Source organism: Rhinolophus sinicus, linkage group LG09, assembly GCF_036562045.2.
Source record: "Rhinolophus sinicus isolate RSC01 linkage group LG09, ASM3656204v1, whole genome shotgun sequence".
Lineage (NCBI taxonomy): Eukaryota > Metazoa > Chordata > Mammalia > Chiroptera > Rhinolophidae > Rhinolophus > Rhinolophus sinicus.
The window spans coordinates 65,894,182-65,915,539 of record NC_133758.1 but is presented as its reverse complement, the minus strand read 5'-3'; the positions used below and the strand labels follow the sequence as shown (position 1 = coordinate 65,915,539).

Here is a 21,358-nt window from a genome sequence, read left to right as displayed (position 1 = left end):
GTGATGTGGGGCCTCTCTCCAGATCTCTGTTTTTTTTTCCATTTGCTTTATCTTTACTGGGAAAAAGAGGAAGCTATGGTGTTTGCCATTCCAAGCTGCCATCTCTGTTCTCCTCCAGGCTGTTAGGCTGTGGTGGATCCATCCAATTCTAAGACTGACAAGACAGAAGTTGGTCCTCTGAGATTCTCTCAGAAACTTGGGGCACTGGAGGTGTGAAGAAACTCCTTCACTCCCCCGGGAGGAGCCAAGAGTTAGGGGATCTTTTTCTGATTGTTTAGTGCTGTACTGGGGGCAGGGACTCCAGCCAGAAGATGTCCCAAATCTCCCTACCAGCTTCATTGAGTCCAGTTTCATGTTCATCTAGAGTGTAGGAACACGTCACTTAGTTTCTAGATTTCTCACGAAGAGAATTTGTTCATGAATTGTTTCTGAGTTCATGAGTTTGTGAGGGGAGGATGGTCCAACACTTCCTACTCTGCCATCTTGCTGACATCACCTCTTGATCATTTAGTATTAGTAACACATTACTCACGTCTAAACTCTACTATTCCAACACTATAAGAAGCACACCTGTGGACATTCATCTGAATTGTGAAATATACAAAAGCTAGTTACATGTGAATTATCAGTAAGGATGTCTTTCAATTTTTCTTCAGAATGAATTTTTAAATACTAAGGTAAATTAAATATTGGCTTTCTTTGGATTGTGTAGAGAAATAAGTATAGTGAAATCTTCACCATTCTAACTTCCTTCACATTCCCCATTCCTTCAAATCAAACTTTTATCTGCTGCTTTACATGCCTGGTAATATTTAGGTATACATATAATTGTGTTGAATGGTCCAGAACTTCAAAAGCATTAAAACAGCACTCTAAAAATTAATAACATACTTCACCAGCAGATGGCATGCTTCACTCAGTTGTCTATATATATGTATATATATATGTGTGTGTGTGTGTGTGTGTGTGTGTGTGTGTGTGTGTGTGTGTGTGTACATATCTCTACAAAGATTTTATAAGCAAAATATAAAGAAAGGCTACTTCTTTCAGATTATAGAATTAGTCTTGAGGTTATTTGTCAGAAGTATAATAATCAATGTACAAAGAGATATAGTCAATTAAACTTTAGTTTGTGTTGAGGTTAGTTTTGAGAGAATGAAATTTAGTGAGTGTGACACTACAGCAAAAAGCAGGAATATGCGGCCTGGGGTTAGTAGTACTGGGAATATCTTCTTGCCCCTGGGAAGAAAGGTGAGAAAAGGCTAGAAGTTGTCAGGGCTCCAGCTAAATGGGCTGATGTTGAATCTCAGCTGGCCGTTAGGCAGAAAACACATGTTCTGGGCCGTTTTGGCCAAGGCAATTGAGGACTGCAAATCTCTGGGCTGAGATATGCAAGCATGATGAGAAGCACATGATGGTGAGGAGATGGGTCCAAATACAAGGACTGGCTCAGAAAGTAGGCAGTGGTATGCCTGTGAGGGAAGTGCCTCTATCCCAACAGCCAAACAGAGCTGGGATGAGGTCTGTTTCTTCATGAATTGCACCATACAGAATGGTCCCATTCTTTAGCACTGGCTTAGTAATGCACCTTGACGCCGAAGCCAGAGATCCTTTGATGGCCTTACTTAGCACCTGTAGCATCCTTTCAAGACAGGAGACCTGAAGCTCTTGATCAGAGCCTGATACTTTCCAACATCCCTTCCCTGGATCCTGTTTACTGTAAGCAGATGCTCTGTAGAAAATGGACAAATTTTCTAAAACATGCTCTGCTCTATTTTATGGTCCTCTCCTTGGACTCTCCTGATGCCCTTTCTTTTCAATGGAGTGCCCCACTGAGTCTGATGCTTGCACAAACTGTGTCTGAACTTGCTTACCCTTGGAGGCTACTTTGGATGACCTCCCAAGCCAGTTTTTCAAATGCTTTCAATAAAGGAAGAAAGTTTACTAGGTAATTTCCCACATGCTATTCAGCTGCTAAAATATTTCAATGACATAATAAATATTTGAAATTGTTAGGGGACTAAAAATGATAATGAATTTGAAAAATCCATCTGTTTGATTTAGCAACAGCATTTTAGATATTTCTTAGTACCATCATGGAATTTTATTCATAAAACAGTTTTTTGCTTAATGTCAGTTCTTTACACCTTGTTGTATTATTCATGTTATTACAATTTTGTGAGATTTTGGTTCAGCCCTCTGGTTATAAGTTTGCTGTTAGCTAAATTTAATTGTTTAAAAAAGTATGCTCTTTTTATCTCTCAAAGTGTATCACTAATGTGATTCAAACTTGCCATTATAAAGAGGTTCTCATCGAGATATTATAGCTACATATTTTAGGGTTATTGAATTATAAAACTGTTCTCATACAAATATAGCAGCTAGGTATATTAGGCTTATGCTTATGCTGTCTGAACAGGTAAAGGCAAAATTACACAACGCAGTTTCTTATTGTCATTAATTACCTCTAAAAAATGTTTCCTTACAGTCTAGTATAAAGAGACTGTTCTTTTTTTTTAATTAAATTTGTTGGGGTGACAATTGTTAGTAAAATTACATAGATTTCAGGTGTACAATTCTGTATTACATCATCTATAGATCCCATTGTGTGTTCATCACCCAGAGTCAGTTCTCCTTCCATCACCATATATTTGATCCCCCTTACCTTCATCTCCCACCCCCCACCCCCCGTACCCTCTGGTAACCACTAAACTATTGTCTATGAAGAGACTGTTCTTAGGTAGAAGAATAAATACGAAAGAACTGCAGCTGTAATCAACACATTTTCTTTTCAATAAATTTGAAACAAAACATAAAAGGTGTAAAAAGGACATGAATACATAAGAGTTTTTGAGATTTAGGGATTCAAATAGTGTATTGATGGCAATTACGGAAGTTGGACAGAGACGCTTTGTTGCCTGGCACCACCACTTTATAGATCATGCTGAAAACATAGTGGCAACATCTCAATGTTTTTCTAATGCTCGTATTGTGATGTCCATTGGGATGTGAGTCATAGACTCCAACTACAGGGACCAAAAGTAACCAGGTATCCAGACACCACAGTCTGAAATCTATTGCTACTTTTGTATCCAAACAGGGCTGTCCATGGGTTGCTTCCAGTCAGTGACTGAGTGCAGCAGGATGAAGACAGAGCTGTTCTTAGGAGATGAGGGGCTCCTGATGCTTGGCTCACAGCTCCCCGGTAACCTTGCCAAACCTTCCTTAGACACAGAGGCAGTCTAAAACGCGTCCCCCGACGTTCTTTCCCTCTGCCCTATTCATTTCTCTTCTTATTCTCTCTCACAGGTGTTTCCTCTAATAGAATCCTTTCACTTTTAATTTAATTCCCTTTCGGTGTCTGCTCCTCTGAGGACACAGACTAACAAACATAATCAATGAAATAATTTTCATGTTCATATGTCTCTGTGGCTTAAATCCATCTCTCTCTCTCTCTCTCCCCCGCCCTCATATTTCTGTAATATCTTCTAGTGTAAAAGTAACACATGTTCATTAAAAAATGCAAAAACACCCCATTTATGCCCCATTCTGGTCTTGAGAATTCAATAATAGTGGAAAAATATTTGTGTCACAAAAAAATCTGTCTTACCCTAGCATGCCTTGGGAACCACATTTAAAAGTCCATTCTCACAGTTATTGTCAAAATAAACTCTGATACATTCATGCTATACATCTGTGAAGAAATAAAAATTCAGTTGTATTTCTTGCAGGGAAAAATGTTCATGTGCCATTAAATTTATACATGCAAACAGAGAAAGTCTGAAAAGATCCATACTAAAATGCTAATTTAACATTAGGGGTAGTTATTTCGACATTTTTAGGTGCTTTTGTTTTCATTTTTTCTGTTTGCTTATCTCTGTTGTCTGGATAGTAAAAAGGGGAGCTATTTCCTTGCCCTCCTACTGTCATGCACCTCCTTGGGGGTACCAATTTTAAGGCAGATACTCTATTTCAGGTACTCTATTGATCTGGAGAACACAGCATTGATTGCTTATCAGTTAAGTCACAAAGGTAACAACTAAAAGTTTTGGTTGGCATAATGTAAATATAACATGACATATCTCAGTATAAAATGCATTTTTCAAAAAATATTTTCCTGTTAGGAAATATGGTCTGTATTAGCACATATCAGACTAGAACCAGAAGTATTCCTTCTAATAGCATGATTTTCTGTTCCCAAAACATCAGTACACTTCAGTCTGGTATGCTAAAATTGAGTGAGTCTGGGGACCCAGACGTTTCATTAGCTAGATGTGAGACATCAGACAAGCCCTGACACAGCCTTTCTTCAGCAAGCTAGATGATGACTTAAAAGGTCCCATTCAACGTTTTTTTATTCCATGCTTTCAAATAACCATTTTTGCTATTTGAATTGGTGATAACAGCAGGTAGAGACTTGTGGTAAAATGTTCCCATCCTTTTTATTTGGGACTGGTTCCATCAAGCAGAAGCACCCTTGCACTAGCTGAAGTAAAGGAGTTTTATTCTAAGTTTGCAGTGCACAATTTTGTAAGCATCCAAGGACAAAAACCAGAATGCATTGGTTTAGAACTGGAAAGAAATTAAGGTCATTTATCTAAATTCTCATGTATCTTAAAAGAAAGCTGGAAAGAGAAAAAAAATCTATTGGCACTTCTGCTGAATCCTAATTCTTTGGTTTCTCTAGCTGATGAGAGGTATATTATTAAATTTGATTCATTAAACAAATTGAGAAGGTTGCATTGGTTTTCTCCAGAAATCAAGAAATCTATATATTCATGTATGTATGTATAGATGTATGTATGTAGGTAGGTAGGTAGGTATTAGCTATCATCTATGTATTATCTATCTATCTATTTATCTATCATCTATCATCTATTTATCTATCTATCATCTATCTATCACCTATCTATCATCTACTATACATCCCTCCAGAAGCTCAATCATTCATTTCCCAGCTGCCTAGAGGCTGGGAGTGCTGACAATGTTGTCAGTTTATGACTCACGGATGAAGAGTAGCTTCACCCAGGATGACATCCAGTTCCCATTTAAAGCTTATAACAACTATGGGAAGGAGGAAACAATCTTAGTGAGGATTTGGAAAGTCAGGACTTTGATCGATCTAAGGTCCAAGCATACTGGAGGATAATTGACAGTATGACCAAAAACTTTCCTTTAAGGACACATTCCACAGCCTAGCGATGCTACTTAAACATCCCAAAGAACTAACTAAGAATGTGCACAGATACTAGCTATCAAGATATTTATTCAGTTATTCAGTATGTTCAGTTAAGAAACAAAGTAAATCCCTAATAACACAACAGCTTGCTGTGTAACGCATACCATGGAATATAACACAGCGTTATAAATGGGTAGCATTAGCTATATTGACATGAGAATGATCTCAGTAAAGAGCTGAGTGAAGAAGGCAGGTTATGAAAGAGTATGTATAATAGGCTCCTAGTTTTATGTTTTCGAATCATTATATAAATGCATAGGAAATAACTGGAAAATTACATACAAAAATACTGAAAGTGATTACCTCATTGTGGTGAATGTGATTAGGTAGGATTTTAATTCCACTATTTCTTATTTTGTGCATTTATTGAATGCTTTATAGAAAATACATATTTACTGTATTATTGAAAGACCAACAAAATAATTTTCAAAATAAATGCCTTCAGTTGTTCTCTATCATAAAATGTGTTGATAAACATATTGCAAAATAAGTTTTTTGATGAGAGTAACACAACTCTCAAATAATTCCCATTTCAGAGATAGAACCTCAGTTTTCCTTTCCATATATTTATATTTACCTCCTCTCACACATATTTAGGTGGAGAAATCTTTAAGTGAGAAAAATAAATTTTTAGCTCTCACACAAAGTCCACTTCCATATTTGTTATATTATGCTTAGTGTGGGCTGATGTTCAGTTTCATAAACCAAACGGTGGCCTGGTTAATCCTTTATTGATTCATCAAACTGATAAATGTGCTGATTAAGTTTTTGTTTAATAATCAGTATATGACTTCAGTTAAATCTTCAAAGTAAACAGTGTTTAAATTTGTGAAGTCATCTCCAAATTCTTATTACATTGTTTTGCACTTTAAAAAATAGGTTTCACATAAGCATTTTTTCTCCTTTTCCATAGAGTTCCATTTCTAACTTCCCTCCTCCACAGAATTCCTATTATGCTAAGGAGGTAGACTAGGCTAGCAGTACCTTTTAGTGGCTTTTCCTAGTTACTTTAGTTTAGATCTATGCTAAACTCTTTAAGGGCCAAAGAGGTTTGTCTTTCCTACAACAGAAGCACACCCTGCAGATTTTATTGATACCCTTGTGTGGGTGGATCTAACGGATTCCTTTCTCTGCTGCCCTGGGGTAGCAGTGCAGGCAGACACACTTTCAGGGGGAAATGGGTGCCCGTACCAGAATTCTCATTAGTTCTATTCTTCCATTCTCCCCTGGCTTACCTATACACATTACTTCTGTGTCCCCATGGCTCCAGAGATGAAATTGAATTATGTGCTTAATTATCTGGATGAATGCCACATGGATCTCACCCCTTCTCTGAGAAGCAGGAACTATAGTATAGCGAAAGGAGATTTAACTCTTACACCCACATTACTGAATGGTGGGTGGACGAGTGACCACAGTTGCCTTTTCCAGGTGCAGAGATTGTGTGTGGCACCAGTGCATTAGCAGGTAGAGAACCAGCTGCTTGGGTCCTTCCTGACCCTGCCTCCTCAGACCCGTGGCCCCCTTCTAAGCACTACCAGCCAGCAGAGAGGCTTGGCCTCAGAATCCCTCAGAAGCCCTGGGAAGTGAGCCGAGTACCACACCCACAGGTGTAAAATAGTTGGTGCTGACTAATTTGTACCTAATTGGTCATAACAGGAGAAAGAAACTGTTTCTGTTGCTGCTTAAAGGGCCCTGATGAGAAGCACCATGGCACGGTAACCAGAAAACAAAGATCCAGACATTGCCTGTCTTTCCCTTTTATTTATTTATCATTATTATGATTTAACTTTTTAGAGTTTCTAGCTAAAAACAGAGCAGAAAGTCTTCACTGTAAAAAAGAACTCATTAAAATTTTCCATATCCTACTTTTCTAGATTGTTCAAAAGTCCCCCTTCATCACAAAAATTCTTCTGCAAACAGTAAACATATAAAAATCTTTTAAACATTCATTCCTTTTGCTTACCTTCTTAGAAGCATTATATTTTCAATCACATTTTTAAAAACCACTAAGATTCTAACAACAGAAGTCAAACTGAAATAAAACATATTGTGCAAAAATTAGGTGTTTTATTTGTAATATGGCATTTATTTTACAGTGCACACATTAGGTCAAATTGTAAGAACAAAAGCATATTTCCCCACATGGAGCTCTCACAGAGTATGCACATAGGCCACTGAATACGGTAAACTTTTTTGGACCAGCGTTCATATACCTTCCATACCAAAGGGAATACCTACCACTATGGCTTGTCGTGGCTTAAAAAGAAAAACTGAAGCATATCATTAGGAAAAATGCTGCAAGATGTATCTATGAAGAATGCTGTAGGTGTTAAGGCAAGGGCATGCGCCATCCACAAGCTGTCGGGTCAGCGCCTGGCCTCACCCTGAGAGGAAGTCTCTGTTTTGGAAAGCAGTTAGCTCACACTTGTTTGGGGTTTGTTCTCTTTTGGGCACTCCTAGTTTTAATGTTCTTCTTGGGACTGGCTGGCTTGGGAGCAGGGGGTTTCCCCTTTGGTTTCGGAGGATTACTACGACTGGTGCGCCCGCTTGTTTGCTTCTTGTCCTGGATTGTCCTCTGCTGTTCGCGTAGTCTCTCTTCCCACTGCTGGGAGGCAATTTGTAAACATGACTGTCCAGTACATCTCACCCCTGTATGCTATCAAGCTAATATCAGAATTAATGAAACTGTTTTCACTGTAACATACTAATCATGATAACAATTATAATAGCTTCCCTAAGTGCTGAGTATATAATGGAGTCTTGACATGCATTCGTTTCATTGAAACTCACAACAGCCCTTCTAGGTGGACACCAGACTCATGACCAGGGAACAAGCTCACTGAGGCTATTTGCAAAAGGTCACACAGCTGGTAAATATCAGAACTAGAATTCAAGTTCACTAGTCAGACTCCAAGGCCCTAACCCATGCAGTTTTTCCTATTCCTACATAACAGTCCTACACAGCAAAGCCCTCTTAAAAGGGTTGACATGGCTAAAAGAAATTTATCCAGTCCCACTGAAAATCAGAGGCCTCTTACCACACTTAGGAATTCACTTAATTCTGTTACATCCAATGGAAGACAGAAGCCCCACCTACATCTAGTAATTCACTCAAGTGTTAGCTTCCCAGAAAGGATGGGAAATGCATCATTCTGGACAGTTAAGTTTCCTTGATAGAAAACAATTTACTATTTATAATATAAATAAATACTATTTATTTAAACAGTTGCATGTAAGAAAAAAAATGAGAGTGATTCCACTTGAACAGATATTGTTTTTTATTATAACACACATCCCCACTTGTTAGAGTATATTTCAATCAACAAAGAGTTTGAGCATTGTTCTAGGCATGAGAAATACAATGAAATAAAAAAGCCGGTCCCCACCCTCCTAGGGTAGTCTAAAAAAATAAACTCATTACTGCTATTGTATGGTGATATCTTCAGATATGTATTGAAATATATTGTAATATTTTCTGCTAAAGTGAATGGTCCAAACAGCTGTGACTCTTGAAAGCTTTCTTTCCCCTCAGACCCCTATGGCACTTCTAATCTACTGTAGTCTTGGAAACCAGATAACTAATGCAGCCAGAATTTTCTGTCTAGTAAGACTAAGTGTGCTCCTGAGTAGCTCGAGTTTTTAGCTCAGATGTAATAGTAGTGTTTGGATCTTTTATTCAGAAATGCACTGAGTAGGAAAGGCTGTGTTGAAACTATGTTCTCCATAAGTCAGTATTAATATATATGCTCCCCTAACTAAGAATTTTTATTCATGCAAACCAAGAAATCATAGGCAGTAGCAGTACCTTTGTGAACTTGAAAACACAAATTCTCCTGAATGTATTTAAACATATTTTCAGGAGAGGAGATGCTTTAAAGATTTCAAACTAATGCCCTTATTTCTTTAGTTGTGGTATGACTTCACATCTCTGGGCAAAAAAATTATTCTAACTCCTGTAACCGAATTACCAATATTTCTATGATGTTACCACTAAAATTACAGATGTACAAAATAGAAAATCATTACTTTTCGTATATAGTTTACTTTGATAAAAGTTTAAAATTATTTTAAATACAGAGGAAAGGTTCTGCTTTGTACAGCGATGAGTTTTAGAAATAGGTATTCACACCCCTACACGTACATGTCTGTTTTAATCCCTCTGGATACTACTTCTGCCCAAGTACCTGACTGTTTGCTAAAACAATTAAATACAATACAATAAAGAAACCAAAAGAAAAACAAAAACAAATTTAATATGAAAATAACCAATAGGTCAGTATTGAATGCAACCAAATTGGTCTTTGAAGTTGAAGACAGATTTACAATAAAAATACTCATAACTACTTATTTGAAAGACAAATACTGCTGCTACTGATGGCTCCTATGATAGCCTGGAGATGAAAGAATGAGAAAAATACCCAAATTCTACAGAATTTCTTTACATGCACTTACATCTATATTCCTGGTATTGCTAATTGTACTTACTATGGATCTTTTACTAAGTTGATCTCTCCATTTTTCAACTAAACAATTTTCAAGAAGCATCATCCTGAAAAAGAGTAATTTATCTTAATAAGCAACTTCTGGTTATGAAAGTAAAGTTTAGAAATACAAAAATTAAAAAAAAAATTCTTCAATAGACAGTAACCCTACAATCCGCCATTTATACTTTATGGGTATATCCTTTCATTTTTCCTTTTATGTACCTATATATTTATTTTTAGATCACACTGTATATTTAGCTAATATCATACATTTCCTTTTATCATTGTATTATATGCATTTTCTGATGTAATTAGAATAATTCAAAAATATAAATTTAATAACCAAATAATATTACAACTATGGAGATCCATAATATATTTTATTATTTATTTACTCTTGAACCTCTATCTTTTGCTTAGCTATTATTGCCAGTGTTGCATTGAATATCCTTGTATATATTGTGCACTGGCTTATTATTTCCTTTGGACAGATTTCTGAAAGTAGAATTACTGGGTCAAAGAGTATATATATATATATATATATATATATATATATATATATATATATCACACTTCGTATATTAAGGTTTTCAATGTATACTGCCACATTGTTTTCAAAATGATTGAACTTTCATTCAATTCACTAATATTAAGACTAGGTGAAAATTGAATCTTAATTTTATTTGGATTGAGGAATTAAGGAGATAAAATTTTCAATGTTTTATTTACTATTTGTATTTCTTCTTCTTGATCTGGTCTGTATAGATTTATGTACATATATTTCTATATTGCAGTCTTACTGTTTTAAATAGTAACTTTACTCTTGAGAGAGTATTTTCTCAATTTTTATGTCTTTTTATTTTTATTTGTGATTTTTATATATATGCTAATATGTGGTCCGATTTATGTACTGACATTTTCCCTTGGAATTTCTTACATTACTTTTATGTTTACAAAGTATCGTGCCATTCATATAACATATATTTATTTACCTAATTTTATCCCCTTTGATTAAGTTTTAAAAATATTTATCTCTTTAATCCATTTGAGATTTATAGTAGTATAAAGTGAAAATATGTAGTATTTTTCCAAATAAAAATATTTGCAACTTTCACTAAGTAATATTTTCATTTCCTATTGATTTGTGATATTTCTTACATTATGTAAGTATTTTTTATGTATTAGAATCTGTTTCAAGACTTTTTTCTCTGCGTTGTTTATCTTTATGTCTACTCTTGCACCACATTGTTTTAAGAAGTGTAGCATTGTACTGATTTTGCATGTCTCATAAGGCAGATTTCCTCTCATCCGTTTTATTTTCAAAATCTCATTTACATGCCCTTACTAGTTTATTCTTCCAAATGATCATTGCGTCATTTGTGAAGACATAAATCCCAATTGTCCACAAAATTTTTTACTGGGATTTTGATCAGAATTACATTAAATTTACAAAACTTGGGAAAGATGACATGAAAGCTATTATTTAATTCATTTTTAATCCATTCTTCTGTCTAAGTAGAATTTAATCCCTAGCAACCTGGTTTATCCCCAGATCTCCACCTAGTACGGTAGCAGATAGAAACACCATGCAAGAGACAAGCCCAGAAATTCATTCAACATTCATCTATTCAGCTTCTTTAGAGAGGCAAGATATAAGTAGAACAGCTTTAAAACCAAGAGCACAAGGTGGTGTATGTGGTATGAGGAGGGTACCCAAGTACTGATAGAACACAGAAACTTTGCAGGGGAGGTGAGTTTCAAAAGGTTTTTTTTTGTTTGTTTTTTTTTGTTTGTTTTTTAGAAATAAAGTTTTGAGCTGTATCTAGAAGAAACAAACATATAACCATTAGTGGCAGAGAATCAAAGGGAAGACTTGTTAAATAAAAATAAGTAATTTTGCTGGATAAGTATATTGTAGCAAGTTATGGGGCTCATCCTGGAACCTGTGCTGTAGTTTTTTATTTTTACAATATAAGGAATGTACTAATATATAAAAAAAGATGCTAAAGAAAGAGATGTGGGGAGACACACACAGCTGGAGATATGAGCATATATGAGTGATTATGCGTGTACGTGTGTGTATGTAATACTATAGCAAATAAATATGCAAACTAAATGTATGTAAAGGAAATGTGGAGAACTGTAGTCTCAAATGGTATTTACTTGATCTGTAAGTTACTAAACAGCCCTTAAAAAATTCAATATTTGCCACACTAAGATGGATTTGAATAATTTGAAAAGAATTGGTTTTACTCAAAGTAATTTATCTGCCTATAAATTTTTGAAATCATTTAAGGAATTATGAAATTTATTTTTAAAGATTCCATTCAAAAACTCACATTTCTATATTTCCTTAATTCTATGAAGAATTAATTGATACTTAGGATATATGGACATCCCAACAAACGTATCTATTAAAACTGTTTTTCAAAAAAGCTGGTGCCGTTTTGGTTTTCGTCTTTTAAACCATGACTGCTAAATGGGATTTATGTTTTCGTAAGCTGTGTGTAGTTTCTCCTGCCCACCATGCCTACCGTGAGCGCCACTCGTAACACATGATGAGAACGTCCTGATGGGGCAGTATGTGAGGACACTGGCAGGAAGAGTTCGTAATGAGTGGGACTTGAGTTCGCGGGATGGGTGATGAGGACTTGAAGATCTCTTTCACATCTACCACTGTCGTTACTTCATTACAGCCACTTCTCTGCACAGCTTTTATTTTGGCATGAATGACTGCAATTTAAAAATCAATATAAATGTTGTTGAAGCCTTTGGAGAAAAATAGGGATGGTGCATTCATGCCAACTCCTGAACCTCTCTTAAGGAATCACTCCTGTAATTATGGTCATGTCTGAGCTGCCCAAATGCAGGCAGAAAGCCCACACAATCATATGGTAAATGTAAGGCCTCCCATATTGTCAACATTGTCTTCGAAGTTCTGACTCACGCTGCAAGACGTAAAAGTAAATTGACAGCAGGCTTAGCCTAGCTTCTGCCTTTGAGTCAGCGACAGCTCCTCACTGGGCTACAGACAGGGTTTGATTAGAGAATTCTACAGATCCTTCTCAGCCCTAAAATTCTATAATTCTAAAATTAGCTTCCCCCCACCCCCCAAAATGTATCAGGAAATTTAGTTACACAGAATGTCAATAAAAATTTCATAGAAACAAATATTTGTTTATACTCTGTTTTGTGATGATTTGAAATGAGAATTATACACTCTGATTCAGAAGCAACTTTAAAGTTTGTGGTTTAATCACCCATCTGAGGCTTGAACTTCCTCTGTCCCAGAGGAAGTTATTAGAGCAATAACACTTTAGACTGGAAGGAGTCTCTGAAGATCACTGTTCTCAATCCTTTAATTTCCAAGACTGTCAAAGTGAGGTCTGTGGTTAGTGGATATAGAACTGTTATTACAGATGGCTGTGAATGTCACTGTGTCTGATCACACTTTACATTCTGGCTCTTTTGGTCCCTTGCTATTACTGCCTGTCATGGAGTTGTAATCAGTCTAGTAAGGATCTGTCTTGGATTCCATCCTAGGAAGCTGGTTTATGAAGGAGCCAAAGGATTTATATAGAAATGGTTTCATCATCAAAGTAGTTTTGAGGCTATGACACCCCAGAGAACAGCGTGAGAGTAAAACTCAGATTAGTAAGAAGGATGGATAGTGTCAGATGAGGGACTAAGTAGATCAGGTTAAGATACCATATCTACATAGAATGGTTTTAAATAACAGAAAGCTACTAGAAAAGAACGTATATATATATTTTTTGGTTGAATTACCCATATTGGCTAAGTATGATTCTCAAATCTGACAACCTAAAGAAAAGATTATTTTTTCAGACTTTTATATTGTCATGATCTTCTTACTTTCATGTGTGTATATAATATAAAGGTTCTTATGATATAAAATTTCAGTTTGAAATATGGAAAACTAAGTAAATAAAATGAACATTTCCCCCCACTTTTAGTTATTTCAGCAGAAATAATTTAAGAAATGAAATGAATCATAAAATGGCCCAAATAGATATTTTAAAAGAACATATTTTAATTAAGTTTACTTTCAAGTGATGATAGTACGATTAAATTTACTCAAAACATTCAAAATAGAATGATTGACTTATTTTTTGAAGAAAGTGCTGACTGTTTTTTTCCCCAATAAGAGTGAAGAGGCATTTAAACTGTTAACACTTATAGCCATAGTGTCTTGTGATTAACACATTCCCATCATTTCTTTAAGATGTTAAATACTCACAGCTATTTATAAGTATAAAGATACAGGGGCAGGTCTTAATTCCTGGGCCTCTGGGTCTCAGATAATGATTCCATGGATCACTCACCCATCCTTCCCGCAGCAATGAAATCTTAGTAAGAGAACAGGTGAGCTGTGCTGTCCTGGCAGAGCAGCACCTCTCACCTAGGCAAGTAAGATCATGTCAGATGTGCAATGGGAGCCACCTCACTGTCCTCACCTGGGGAATTTACTTTGTGTTTATTTGATTTACCCAGAAAAGCAAGAAATTGTACAGTTGTTATTGTGCCATCTGAAACACATATAGTTAACTAGAAAAATCACCAACCCTCTTCTTTACTTTATGACCAGCAGACCTGGCTTTGTAATGTGCCAGGTCCCAAAGTGAATGGTCTCATTAGACGACTTACCATAACTGTAGTTTTTGCTCAGATATGTTGCCAGAGTTGGCTTCACCTTTTTACACTTGCACCGGTCTACAGAAGACAAAAGAAAGACAAAAAGTTGGAAAAGGATTCAGAAATCACTCTGGGGAGAAGGAAACAGAGGCTTGAAGACCAACTCACCAGGGCTAAGGCGTTTACAGTCAACATCAAGAGGCCTTTCCTGTACCATCATGTCTGGTGTGATGTCGACCCACTTGGCATCTGAAACACACACAGGGCCACATGGGTGTGGTCAGTGATTTGGTCTGTTTACCCAGCTAGAATAAGGAACCATCTGGAGACATAAACTAACAGCATCATGAAAGAGAATACTAAATAGTGAAAATGGATCGTGATTGTTGACTACTTCTTTCATATGGAAATCCCTGGGCTTAGGAAAGAAGACTTTCAGGTCAGGCTGCCTATCCAGCACAAACTGATGTTAACCAGCCAATTGGGACAAATTATGTCGTTCCTTCTCAAATCCATTGTAAAATGTTGATTTTCTGAGTTGACAATTTATACTAATCAAAATAAGCAGAATTTTTTCAAATCCCACCTCACATCTTGTAGTGCAGAAACAGTCCACAGCTACATAATCCAAAACAAGCACAACCCTTTATCATTTATATTATTTAAGCAACAAATAGGTTTTTCTAGAACTCTGAACTAGAGAGGCGTTTCGATCTTTTCCTGATCTCTTCCTTCATGTTTTGGGCAATGCTCTGAGGTAGACCTTGAGAAACTACTAAAGCAACACCGTAATCTCTTTAAATGTGCAGCAACCAGGGTCAGGGATAAAAGGATGCAAAAATATTCTTAGGTTTCATTTCACCAAGTGGATTTAAAGCTTCTCCTTCTTCCCAGAAAAGCAGCAAAATGACCAAAGAGCAAAGAAGGAAATGGAAGATGAGATCCAGGTAACTAAGATGTCACAGATGTTGACTCCTGGTCAAAGACCATGAAATACATTACAATTTTCCAGGGTGACTAAATTTACAAACTGGGCTCCCGGTGGGGAGTGATGACTGGAACTGCTTTTTCAGAAAGAGCTTTCAAGAGCAAACACTAAATGAAGAATCCTGGTGGGATTGTTTCAAGCATTAAATGGTATGTGTAAAGTGTTTACCTCTAGCTCCCACTCACCATAAGCCCTACACACCTCTTTGCTACTGTTGCTATTACCATTCCGTTATGACTGTAAATGAAAACGTCCCCACTGGCTCCCATTGTAAGCACCACCACCACCACCACCCCTTATGGGACTTGGGGTTCTTCAGCTCCTGAAATTCCTGTAGAGAAACGAGACCTTTCCGGAAGTAAAGTCACCAGCCCTTCCCAATTCCTCTAACCCTCGGAAGTGGGATGGGACGCTGACCGACCACCCGCTGGCAGCTGTGAGTGCAGCCTCTGGGTTCTCATGGGGCAGCGACAGCCAACAATGCCTCATCACCACCCCTCTGTCCTTCCCCTGGCCTCACCCTCTGGGAGGTCAGTGACGATGGCCTCCGGCGAGATGCACACGCCGCGGTCGTACACAGGCAGGTCGTCGCAGGCCAGGCTCTCAGGCCAGCTGTGGTTGTACATCTTCATGAGGGGCTCGCAGTCGTCGCGCGCGCGCTGGCACACGGACTTGCAAGGCTTGATGGGGTCGTGCAGGAACTCCAGGGTGCAGATGGGCGCGTACATGGCGCAGAGGAAGAAGCGCAGCACCGCGCTGCAGTTCACGTCCACCAGCTCCTCGTACTGCTCTATGGCCAGGATGGCGTTCTCTTGCGTGCTGTGGTGCAGGTGGTTGGGCATCCGCGTGATGTTCCAGGGCATGTGCCTGCACATGGGGATGCGCACCGCCTCGCACGGCGCGCCGCGCACGCCCAGCGCCAGGCGCAGCCACAGGCACAACGCGGCCAGGATGGAGAGGAGCATGGCACTGTCCTGCACCGCGACCCCGACAGGCGGAAAGGGCCCTTCTCTTCCCGCCCCTCCAGTCTTTCGCTATCCCTTCTCCGAGGAGGAAGTCCTTTAGGGCTCAGGACTCCCCAAACTCCCGTCGGCAGCGACGCGGGGCCGCTGGGGCTGGCCGGGGATATCAGCAGTCTGGAGCACGGAGCACAAGCGGCGTCAGCCCTCAGCCTCCGGGGCGCGAACTCACCCTGGCAGCTCCAGTCCCAGACCCGGCAGCTCCCAGCGCAGCCAGCCACGGCCATTGCGGGAGCCTATTTATCCCGATACCTCCCCTGACGTGAGCTCAGAACGCTCCCTTGGCAGCTGAAGGCGCGGCGCGGGCTCCCCCTCGGCCGCTCCACCCCCAGCCCTCTCTTCGCAGAAGCGGTGACATCATCTCCAACGGGCCACAGCCCAGGGCTGGAATCCTGCATTCCCCCAAAGTCCCTCCTTTTTAGTCTGGCCAGTCCTTTCTCTTTGGACCAAGAAAAAGAGCCGCTGGCAATCGTTTTCGACACCGGATCCAAGAGGGTGCAAGAAAGGATTTCAAGAGAGAAAAAGACGCCCTTTTGAGTCAGAGTTGAACTTTGCAGCCTTCTGCCTTACAGGTTCCCCAAGTACAGAGTTCGAGGGAAATGGGAACATCTGCTGCCCTTTATTTCTGAAACATACTTGATTTCTCCAGTAGGGGGCATGAGACGAGCTGAGTAATGAGACAGTCGTGTGGGACCGGGAGAAGTTGTTGGCAGAGGATGGACACATTATAAAACAAACCACCCCACCCCTGCCTCACGTTTTATGGACTTTGTTGTTATCGTCATGGCTAGTACGCATTAGTTTGGGCTCAAGTTTTCCCAGAATGACGTTTGGTCTGTACCTGCACCAGGAACAGAACTGCCTGAATGTGCAATAGCATCTTCTAGTTTGAGAAATGTCTTCCATCTACCAACTCTCCTCCTTCTTCTAACTCCCCATTCCTCTCTTCAACATGAATGAAACCCAGAAGAAAACAGAGAAAACTTCGGACACCACAGTCTGAAAGCCTTTCCCCCTCCATGCCAAATGATTTCCAGCCCAGCAGCCTAAAATCTTCATTTTTGAGGTGCTTGGAAACTGTTATTTAAATTGAGTAAGTAGCTGTAGCATGGAAAGCAAGTGTGTATGTTCTGTTTTCTCTTTTCTCTTATTTTTATTAGGAAGAGGTAGTGAAAACAACCGCTGGTTCAGCTATCCATAGAAAAGGGTGGCTCTATTGTTGCGAGGATACATGTCTTCAGGCAGTAAGATTGCTGGTATATGGTATTTTCTTAGGGCAGTAGAATATGAAAACATGTTCTCTGAATGTTAATATTTAAAATTACAGTTTCATTGGCAATCTGAAGTTAAGGCAGACAGGTTTTTCTCTCTTAAGGCATTACCACCAGTAAAATCTGATGATACTAAACCCCTGGCTTAGTGAAAAAGATTTTCAGTCTGAGTTACTATGAGGGAAGAAGATACAGTTTTGAGAAAGAGTCAAAGTGCCTGCCCTTTTCCTGTGAATTGGTTGAGTAGAGAAAACTTGGAGAGGGCTCATCGGTCTGCAGCCAGTTTGAACCTGTTGCAAGTACCAAGTCACACATCAGGTGCTTCCCTAATGTTTTCCATGGCATGTCCTTCAAGAGGGTGAGAAGTTAAAAGCCCTTCTCTGTAAAGCTTTTTGCTTACCCCATTAAGTCCATTGGTAGTCTACCCCTAGTATTTAGGGAAGTGGGGTTGCAGCAGTGAGGGATTCATCAGGAGATTCTGTCAGCCCACCTCCCTCTTCATGTCCTGCTTTAGCACTCAATCTATTACCCCATACTTGACACTGACTTGCCAAAAACTCCTGTAACTGAGGAAGTTGCCCTGGGTCAGTGACTTCCCTGTGGTGATTCATTTTCAATCTCAAGTGGCTGATTCTCTGCCCATCCTTTAAATGTCTGGAGTTCTCTGGGGCTCCACCCTCAGCCCTCTTCTCTCTCTCTGCACTCCCTGCTACTCCAGGTTTTCCCAGCTTCAGTATTATTGACATTGAGGTTGGATAATTCTTTATTGGGAGGGGGAGGGGGCTGTGTTGTGCATTATAGGTTATAGCATCTCTGGCCTCCTCCCACTAGATGCCACTGGCAGCTTACCCCCCACCCTGTTGTGACAATCAAAGATGTCTCCAGATATTGGCAACTGTTCCCTGGGGGACAAAGTCGCCCTGGGTGGAGAACCATTATTCTATTCTTTGACTTCAGTGACCACCTAGGTGCCAGTGACTTCCACATCCAGACCACTAGCCATGCTGGTCTCTGGAAGTGCTTATCCACCTGTTCCTGGGGTGTTTCCACCTGCATGTCCCACAGTCATCTCAAAACCAGTCAATCCTAAACTGAATTTATTTTCTCTAGCTCAGGACTGAATTCCTAGTGGTCCAAACCAGAAACCTCTCTAAGTCTAAATCTTTCTTTACAGTTACCCACTCTGTTCCACCCACTACCACTGCCTTAGCTCTGACAGTCTTATCTCTTATCTGGATTATGACAGCATCTTCCTCTGTCTTCTCCCAGCCTTCTGCCTTGCCCTACGTATTCTCCACACTGACACCTGAGTGAGCTCCCGAAGGCATATACACCTGTTCATGCCTCTCCCTATCTTTGAATTTATCCATGGCTCCAACCATCCTCTGTGTTAATACCTAATCCTTAAAATGTCTTTCAATGCCCTGAGTGATCTGGCTCCAGAGTACCCTCTGCCTCATACTTGAACCTTCTGCCTCATACTTGAAGCAACATTACACTCATTTTCTCTTGTCCCCATGTCTTTCATCCAGGAATGTTCTCTCTTTCACCTGACTCACTCGTCCTCATCCTTTCAACACAAATCAAATGAAAAGGAGCCATACACTTGAAAGCAAAGGTCTTCTTTTTAAGTTGCTCCTTTTTTTTCTTGCTTTAAGTTGCTTCTTCCATGTTATAGATCCCAGCATTACATAACATAAACCAGAAACCCAATTAACTTTGTCCTTGAAGATGGTAAACTCCCAGACCCACACTCCTCTAGGCTTGTGATATTGTGAGATGATGGGTGTGGGGAGCAGTGTCACTGCAAGTGTGGCATGGAGGCAACGCCCGGAGTCCTCAGCCCAGGGCAAGGGCCTATCCTGTAGTCCCCCAGGCTCTATACTGGGAGCGGAGCCCAGAAACTGAGAAATGATTATGATGAGTGGTTGGTATCATTTCCTCAGGAAGGGACCCTTCTTTCCATTTTTAATTTGGAGGAAGAAGGTGGCAATTTTAGAAAAGGGGCAAGGTGTGTGGAGCATAGCAAGTGCAGGAGCACTGCTTTCCTGACTGATTTTGTCCCCTCGTGTTTGGTTACCTGCTGAACACTTAGTGGAGAAACATCACTTCTCATCACCTCTCCTCCCCCCATTTAAAACGTGGATGCCCTTCAGGATGTTAGTGGCACCACTGCCACTGCATTTCCTGTTGGCAGCAGAGAGCAAATGAAAACAGAAGCTGCAGCGGGCAGCGACCCAGGCAGAAATAGCTCCTGCGCGGTTCACCGGAGCCTTCCCAGGCCCCTGGACTCGGCTCCCGGCCGCGCGTCCTGATCCCAATAGCTGTAGAAGCCGTCGCGTGGACCCGCAGCAACTTCGCCTAGATCACACTCGGGTACAGTGCCGGAGAGCCACGCGCCGCTGCCCGTGCCTGGGCTGCACTGCGACCCGGCTGCTCAGCGCCCGCTTGGGCTCGGGCTAGCCCTTGCGGGGCAGCGGGCGTAACGGACCGCGATGCCAGGGTGCGCTCCCCTCCGTGGGGCCCTGGGGACCCTGGGCGCCTGGCTGCTGGGCGGCTTCTGGGTTTGGGCGCTGGGCAGCCTCTGCGGCCTAGGGGCGGCGGTGCCGCCAGCGGGAACTTGGGGCAACCCCGCGGCGCCGCGCCCGTGCCAGGCGCCGCAGCAGTGGGAGGGGCGGCAGGTGCTGTACCGGCAGAGCAGCGGGCGCAACAGCCGCGCCTTGCTCTCGTACGACGGTCTCAACCAGCGCGTGCGGGTGCTGGACGAAAGGAAGGCGTTGATCCCTTGCAAGAGGTACGCTCGGCGCGGGGTGGGCGGTCGCGGAGGCCGGATCTGGGGAGGCCTCGGGGGCTGCGCCGGGGCGCTGGATTCCAGTTGCTCGCGGCGCCCCCCTCCTGCTAAAGAGAAACTTCACAGGGAGGATCCCTTGGGCATAGACAGCACAGTAGAGGGTCGGTGGAGGGCTGGACCCACCGAGGGCAGCCTGTCGGCGGGCCCTCACTGAGACCCAGTGGGGCGTTGGCCCATAAAGAAGGAGCCGGTAGGGGCGGGATTACACTGCAGGACGCCCAGGGGCCCAGGCCCCAGGCTCTTGGAGCCCCCTTTAGCGCAGGGCATGCCTCTGCACTATCTCATCTCTTCCAGGAGCCATCTGCCAGGGAGGCACCAGAACATACAGTTTGTTAAAAAAATAAGTCTTTACATTTCAAGGGAATACGACAGCTCTACAAAAGGTGTGGGGAATCCACCAAAGAAAAATGTCACCCTCAAATTCATAAGTGTTACAACTATTAAAATTTCGGTCTACTCCCTTAAATCTTTTTAAAGCAAGCTTGACATACTGTAATCAAAAAACATATTGTTTGTATCTTTTTTATGTAAAATGATCTCTTATGTGTTCTTATTTGCCTTTTTATTAGTTGGACTCCTACCTATTTTTAATGGCTGCACAGTATTCCATTGAGGGGCTATGCTGTAATTTTTATAAACCACTGGTCTGATAATTCACCTTTCCGCATCTGTTGTGACAAAGGACATACTCTTTCTGAGACCTCATGTTGCTTCTGACCCCTTTAAGACTTGATTTCTATTTTGGGATCACCACCTGTCAATTCCACCGCCTTCCTGTTTCTCTGTGTGTGTTCCTCTCAGAGTTATGCTGGTTTCTCTGTATGGCATTTGCACCATTAGGAGATGCCAC

General features: G+C 40.7%; 2 protein-coding genes across 3 annotated transcripts in view; one reads left to right on the top strand and one right to left on the bottom strand.

The window, feature by feature from the left end:
* Positions 1 to 6,986: 6,986 nt before the first annotated feature.
* On the bottom strand, positions 6,987 to 16,653 carry SFRP4 (secreted frizzled related protein 4). Its single transcript, XM_019710216.2, has 6 exons — positions 15,888 to 16,653; positions 14,548 to 14,628; positions 14,392 to 14,457; positions 12,261 to 12,459; positions 9,728 to 9,791; positions 6,987 to 7,847 (listed from the first exon to the last, which is right to left on the bottom strand). Exons 1-6 carry the CDS (start codon positions 16,330 to 16,332, stop codon positions 7,662 to 7,664), a joined length of 1,041 nt encoding a protein of 346 aa, XP_019565775.2. The 5' UTR covers positions 16,333 to 16,653; the 3' UTR covers positions 6,987 to 7,661.
* Positions 16,654 to 19,844: 3,191 nt separating this feature from the next.
* EPDR1 (ependymin related 1) overlaps positions 19,845 to 21,358 on the top strand; it is a 44,054-nt gene continuing 42,540 nt past the window's right edge. Inside the window, exon 1 of one of the 2 annotated variants that reach the window (XM_019710248.2) lies at positions 19,845 to 20,451. In XM_019710248.2, the coding sequence (XP_019565807.2) occupies positions 20,153 to 20,451 (299 nt within the window). In that variant the 5' untranslated portion in view covers positions 19,845 to 20,152. The remainder of the gene's footprint in view (positions 20,452 to 21,358) is intronic. The other variant, XM_019710249.2, reaches the window with a different exon arrangement.

Coding starts and splice junctions, on each gene's coding strand:
- SFRP4 (XM_019710216.2), bottom strand. CDS start 16,332: ATGCTCCTCTCCATCCTGGCCGCGTTGTGCCTGTGGCTGCGCCTGGCG. Junction 14,629..15,887: donor CGTCACTGACCTCCCAGAGG/GTGAGGCCAGGG, acceptor TGTGTGTTTCAG/ATGCCAAGTGGGTCGACATC. Junction 14,458..14,547: donor CTGTAAACGCCTTAGCCCTG/GTGAGTTGGTCT, acceptor TGTCTTCTGTAG/ACCGGTGCAAGTGTAAAAAG.